This window comes from Ursus arctos, unplaced genomic scaffold, assembly GCF_023065955.2.
Source record: "Ursus arctos isolate Adak ecotype North America unplaced genomic scaffold, UrsArc2.0 scaffold_18, whole genome shotgun sequence".
Taxonomy (NCBI): Eukaryota; Metazoa; Chordata; class Mammalia; order Carnivora; family Ursidae; genus Ursus; species Ursus arctos.
Genome location: NW_026622852.1, coordinates 42,292,529 through 42,299,566, shown reverse-complemented (window position 1 = coordinate 42,299,566; position 7,038 = coordinate 42,292,529). Strand labels below are relative to the sequence as shown.

At 48.0% G+C, this 7,038-nt stretch overlaps 1 protein-coding gene across 1 annotated transcript in view; it reads left to right on the top strand.

Annotated features, from left to right (window-relative positions):
* The first annotated feature begins 3,892 nt into the window (after positions 1–3,892).
* TNFSF8 (TNF superfamily member 8) overlaps positions 3,893–7,038 on the top strand; it is a 28,108-nt gene continuing 24,962 nt past the window's right edge. The window contains exon 1 of the mRNA XM_026513850.4: positions 3,893–4,372. Within this exon, the coding sequence (XP_026369635.3) occupies positions 4,235–4,372 (138 nt within the window). The 5' untranslated portion in view covers positions 3,893–4,234. The remainder of the gene's footprint in view (positions 4,373–7,038) is intronic.

Below are 7,038 nucleotides of genomic sequence, written 5' to 3'. Positions count from 1 at the left end.
CTCACATATACCAATAGTTTTTAAAAATGTTTGTTTCTACCACATACAGTGTTCACCACAAGAGAACTTTAGATAAATATTATAAATATATCTCCATCTGCAACAGTATTTTTACAGCCTACAGCCATATTTGAGTTTAGAAAGTGGACCCAAACAAGAGACAGGAAAACGAGTCTTCATGCCAACAATCTCCAGCTACATGGCCCTGATCATAACTTTTCTACGCCTCAGTTTTCTCACCTACACAACGGGGATAGGACTTCACCTGCCCAAAGGCCAGAGCCTGGACCAGATGATCCCTTGTAGACTCTTTCTGGAATTTAGACAGACTATTTTCCTAAACCAAAGATTTCCAGATGGTTTCAGGAATTGCAGTTCCCTGGGGTACTTGTTAAAACACAGATTGCTAGACCCCAACCTGATTGAGTAGGTCTAGGGTGGAGCAAAAGAATTTGCAGTGCCACCAAATTCTGTGAGTGCTGGCCCAGGGACCACTCTTTGGGTCTGTATGATAGAGATCTCACAGTCCTTTATACAGGGAAACAATGGCAGGGCAGTGGCAGGCCGTCCTACAGCTGGTTCCTCTTCATTTGTCCAAAATGCCGTTCCTTCTGAGAGATTAGATCTGTTTGCTCAGAGTCTCAGATGCTACAGCCACACCCCAGCAACTATCTACAGGCTGATGGTGACATTTGCAGGACCATGCTGGAACGCAAAGGCCAGTGGGCAGTCAGGTAAGCCCTAGAGGAGGACAGAGAAATTGGGGACCATTGAGAAGTGAGAGACAAATACACCATCACACAATTCCTTGGTATTAACCAACCTTCTAGAACCTTCTCTTTCCATTAACACAAAATCAACACAAGCATTGACTGAGGGTTGATCATACATGGGTCCAGAACCAAATAGTGCAGGGTGGGAGGCAAGGAAGACTGCCCTCAGGAGCTCTCAGTCTTACAGGGAAGGCAACAGTCACATGTGTTCACACACTTGACAGAGGTCAAAACAAGTAGTTAATTGGATACAATATTGTGTGGCCATGACCATGGAGTGTTCTGGAGAGAGGACATCGGTGGGCTTGAAAGCCCTGGGCAGGCTTCTCTGGGAGATGAAAGCAGGCAGCAGGGCCAAGAAGGGTGAGGACAGCCTGGCAGGAAGTGAGGCTGTGCCTGGAATATTAGCAGGGAGGGGATAAGAATGCGCACAGGGAACTCCTAAGCATGACTTTACCCCTTCCCGTGTGAACTCTCTCAACTCATCTCCACTTCTCTGCCTCAGTTTCCTGGTTTGAGGAATAAGGGTTTTGAGCTAACTTGCAAGTTTGCAAGTTTTATTCCAGCCTGGAGAGACGCCAGGCCATTAAAAGGTATATGAGGGTGCTGGGCCCAGGCTTCCTCTTCATTGTCCTGTCTCTGCTTCAGCCAGAAAAGCTCTGCTTTCTTATGTTTCTACACTCACTGCACAGTTTCGCTTCCAGAAGGGATTTGAAAGTCACTCAACGAGAAACTCTGTAAAAGCTCTTTCCATTTGTGTATCGGGTGACCGAATGGAAAAGAGAAAGTAGCCAGGTAGCGCAAAGGATGGGACCACCACGCTGGTCAGGCTGGATCCCAGAGCGGCTAGGCAGCGAGAGGGCCTCGAACCAGTGGGGTGGGATGCAGGGAAGCTTGCGTGTGGAGGAGAGGCACATGGACAACAGTGAGATCGGGCCCACAGGCTGCTGGAGAAGCAAACGGATCTGAAAATCTCAACTGCTCAGAAGGTTCTGAGTAAAAACAAAGGGTGATTTTTCCCCCTTGTCAGCCTTCCCTCTCAGGACATTGTACTATATGCAAAACGTGTAACTGTAAGACAAACGTTTTTTTCCGCTGCCCTTCTCAGCCCCGCGGGCCTTCAGGAAGACCTGCACTTCAAGCAAAGCCCTTTTATTTTTCAACACCCACAGCTTCCATTCCATAATCAGAAGTTTTCCACCTTCATCAAAGAGACTGAAGACAGAGGCCAAGGGAGCGCTGTGTTCTCAGCAGCGCTGGGCAGGTTACAGAGCCCCCCGCTACCCACTCACTGTCGGTGCCCACCACCGGACACAGCCTTCTCACCAGATCAGCTACGTACACACCCTGGAGGACACTGGTGTGCTTCCTTCCCACCTCAGTCACCAGACCAAAGGAACACGTGCACACACTTGTTCCAAAACTAAGCCTGACTTGGGGTCCAGGGGGCGTCTGCTTCCTTGCCTGTAAAATATGTATACTTTATAGCACTCTAAGTAGCCCAGGAAAACAATTTACCTCTCGATGGCTCGTCCATCTCCAGGATCTGTGATTTTATGAATTCACTGAGAAGGAACGTTCAGACCAATCCCTAGAGTCTGACTCAACTCAGATGATGCTCAGCGGTCTGGGATCCCTGCAACTGCAGCAGGAGGAGGAATCCAAGCTTGGCTTTGGATACGGGACCTTTCCTTAGGAGGAGCTGGGATTTCTGCTGGCTCTCTGAGATACACTGCAACCAAAAGTGAGCAGAAAGACAGGGGAGAGCAGGCGCTACAGAGAATCGGGTACTTCCGAATGAAGATTCCAAAGACCTACATCTGGAGGCACCTAGCTCTGCAGTGATTCATATTTTAAATGGGGTGTTGAAATGGAGATCGTTAGTAACCAGAGATGTGACAACTCTGTCCCCTAGAGAATCTATCCTATCTGTCCAAATTCTAGACTGGGCCCAGGGGACCACTGGGAATGGTTAACCAGGATGGGAGAACACGTTTGCCAGGTCTACCCCATTCGTGGAACACCCTTACTTGACTCTCATGTGAAAGGCACAGCGGCTGTCCATGCGTGGGGGGACAGGAGGGGCATAAGGACCTGCACGAGGTTCCAAGGCCAAGAGCGGGCAGGGCTGAGAGCAGACCTCAGGTTTTCCGCCTTCAAGCGCAGTGATGATTGAATGATTTATCACGGTGGGGAGGTGGGGGGGGGGCGTACAGGTATGGCTACGCACTCGGGTGATTTCATTGATCGACATTTGCCACTTGGGTCGAAACAGTTTTCATGCTCTCTGATCCTCAATTTTGCCATCCGTGGAAAGGAAATGTGAGCTGCGTCAGAGGGCAGAGGTGAGACCGGAGTGAGGCAAGGTGTAAAGCTTTCCTAGCACCAGCGCTGCACCTGAGATCAGCGGGCTTCAGCTGCGTCACACACACACACACACACACACACACACACACACACACACACACCCTCACACCAAGCATAAGACACACACAACATGCACCCCACACCACGTACGCGCAGCACACACGAGCCCACGGCCCACGCCCACCGCCCGTACACCGCACCGGCTCCGCACACAGAACACGCCCCCCACGTTCTGCACCCCCGCCCCCACCCCCGCCCCCCCCCAGGGCCCTTCCCCTTTCTGGGAGTGTGCTGGCGAACCCAGGTTTCTCTGCAGGCTTGACACCCTCCCAATGCAGGCAGCAGGAATTTCTGTTGAAAAGATCAGTGTTTCCAGATTCCTGCTCTCTTTGAATTTGCCCCCACATTTCATTCTGCCGTGGGCTTGCCCTCTTGGGGGGACAAACTTCCATATTTGTGGGCTCTCCCTTCCCAGGTGGCTGGTAGCATCTCCAGTTTTCCGCAGAAGCGGATACGATCAGACAGAACCCTTCTGAGTCCGTAGAGCCCAGGCCGAGGACCCCAGCTTCTCCGAGGCCCCGCAAAGAGACATTTTCTGCCGAGGTCTTCTGAGCTGCAGGCCTCGCAAAAGAGAATATGCGGCTTCTCGAGCAGGAAGGCGTTTTGTGGCTGAGTCTAAATGAAACAGAAGTCGCTTTGTGCACACACACACACGCACACACACACACACACACCAGAGTAGGGAAACCGTCACTTTCCCCCTCGCCCTCTGACATTAACCGCCTTCTCTGGAGCTACGGTTGCTCTACGCTCAAATTCATCCCTGGCAATGAAAAATGCGCCTCTCCCCCACCCTTGCTGCCGCCTTTCGCCTCACGCCCCCAGAGAAGAGTTTCTTCGTGTGGCAGCCGGTGAAGGTTTTTTTCCACGTCACATGATCCAGGATGCAGGGGGAGAATCCTTCTTGGAACAGAGATGGGCCCAGAAGTGAATCAGATGAGGAGAGATAAGGTGTGCTGCGGGAAGGCTATATAAGACTGGACCGAGGGCTGCAGCAAGCACTCTCCCGAGGGGCCCCCTCGCAAGACACAGCCATGCATGTGCCAGCAGGCTCGGTCGCCGGCCACTTGGGAACCACGGGCCGTGGCTATTTCTACTTCACTACCACGGCGCTGGCTCTGTGTCTCGTCTTTGCCGTGGCCACCATCATGATGCTGGTAGTTCAGAAGACGGTAAGTGCACTTCTCCTCGCCTTCCCTTTCCGATTTCTACTCCGTTTTCCCCAGAGAGTGAGAGCCTTGAGAATAAACTAATAAAGTAGTCGAGACGGGGGGGAAAAAAACCGGTACATACATCATGTAGGAAGAGGGAGAAAAGAAAGAGGAACTCGAGTCTCTGAAATAATTTGACTTTTAAGAGAAAAATGTGTTCAGCCATCATCTCAAAACTTTCCAGAACTCGCATGGGCCGGAAGAAGAGAGAGGAGCTGTTAGTATGAAGACACTAAGATTTAAATTTTGCTGGGCTGGAGATGGAGATGCGAATCAAAGAAGGAAGTGATAAGGAAATCTGATAACGGATTCGCACGACTCGTGACTATGTCTTCAAGGTCTTCGGACCGGATTCCAAGGCTCTCTATTCTCAGTCCAAACGTTGCTGAGATCTCTGGGGCCTCCTCTGTTGCCAAGAGCTTTCCCCACAAGGAGCTAAGCTCCAGTGGCCGAGGTGTATAAGGGAAGGAGCAGGACAGGAGCCCAGGCTTAGCTCCTTGGAGCTAGGTAAGCCTACAGGGCAAGTTGAAAACTTTCTCTTGAGCCACTGCTTGGAGGAGCTTAGGATGTGGGGAGGAACCTGGAGCATGGGGGCAGAACGTAGAAATGTTTTTAACACCTGTTCCCTCTGAGACTGCTCAGAATACTAGAACAGCAAGCAATCATGGGTACCCACCGTAGAGGCAAAGGGTCTCAGGAAATTTACTTTGCTTGGAGGAAATGGTAAGATTTGTTGCAAAAACAGAAGAGACAAAGGAGGACGCTTCTTCATATTTTAGGAAATTGGTGTTTACAGAGAATCCGGCCAGGGTGCATTTTGTAGAAAATACCATATTGATAGTATATATTGCTCATGGATTTTTTTTAATATTATAAAGTTTTTGTTAATTTTGGTAATTTGAGAACTCAGTCCCTCTCCATGCCCTGCCAGACTGAGAATGTTTCTGTTTATTCCTTCAGAGCTCCCATTTTTTATTACAATCCTGCAGAATTTGTCCCGGTTTCCCTTCAGTTGTCTTAAGCTAAATGTTCTATACCTCATGGATTGCTGAAAAGAACTAGGCTTTAAAAGATTTTGGTATCTGTTTCTCAAGTGTCATCAGCTTTGAAATTTAAATGACACTTTGAGGCTCATGTCTCCATAAAAGTGAAAGAAAAAGGAATTCCTAACATTCGATTTAGATAGTATAATTTATGAAATGCGTCCTCGAATGGGCTCGTCTACATCTGCTAAAAATAATACTCTTGGAAATATTCTAGGGTTTTTTGTTGTTGTTGTTGTTGTTTTTTTTTTGTAGAGGCTAGATAATTTTCATAATCCTAATTTGAAGTAAACCAGAAGTATATCATTTTTTAGCAATGGCCAAAGAAAAGAAATTGAAGTGGTCTTTAAGAAGTTTTTTGGTTAAATGTTGTCGCTAGAACTGCTAAGAAGGAGGGAAGGAAGGAAGGAAGGAAGGAAGGAAGGAAGGAAGGAAGGAAGGAAGGAAGGAAGGAAGGAAGGAAGGAAGGTATCAGGGATGATGGTGATATATAAAGCTGGAGAGAGCTCTAGAAGGGCCCTTATTCAAATCCATTCTTTCCAGGAAGGAACTAGAGTGGATCCTTCTGCCCCATTTTTGTATATGTGGAAAATCAGGAACAGAAAGGAGAAGGGGCTTGAACTAAGTCATCCTGAGAACGTGATGTCAAGGCAGTGCTTGACTGTTCTATGAGAACAGCACTCCCTTGGCCAGTACAGCCAGCCACAGAAGCACCCAGAACCTTTGTTCCTACTCTTCTCTCAGGAGCTTTATCTTCTCGCGCATCCATTTCCGTCACTTACTCCTCATGTTAGGGTATGAAAAGATTCACTTCACAATCTGATTGTATGGTTTGGTGGGCTGTGGTTTCTTCATTCTGGCAGATATCAGTTACTTGATTAAAAGCTAAGGCTTGTAATACTAATTGTGATATTAAGTGTTCAGTGTTTTGCACCTATATCATTTCCAATAAATTATTCAGACATGAACAACTGCAAGAGTTATCCCCTAGAGTTATCAAGGAAGGCTTCCTGCAGGAAGAGGCAATGCAGACTGACTTTAGGAAAGGTAGAATTTAGATAAACCGAGAGACTCTAACAGGACCTCTGGTAGAGAATCAATGGGAGAGATCCAAGACACTTAAACTCGCATCCCAATTATCAAAAAATGGAAGGGGTCGATGGCTATATAGCACTCTGTGTGAGGTTGGAAGGGGACAGGGATATTAGTACCGTGAGAATGGTTTTACTGGCCTAAGAAGTCACAGTTCTAGGTAAGAAACACATGAACACAAAATTTAAAACAAGACCAGTCATAGTATATAAGTGTATAAGGAGTGTTGGCAGGTAGCCACATAGGGTTTCCATGACACCACAAGTTAAGGAGACCGAGTGTTTTCCCGGATTTAAGAAACACTTCACTGGAGATTAGAGTCCCAGACTGGCTTGAGAAATTTAAAGCAGGTGGGGAAGGGGAGTCAGAGGAGAGGGCACTCCTGGCCAATGGATCAGCATGAAAAAGCGATGGAGAAGAGAAGACACAGGGAAGTAGGAAAACCCACAAAGCTTATCTCAAGATTTGGCCTGAAGATCAAAAAACTCCAAG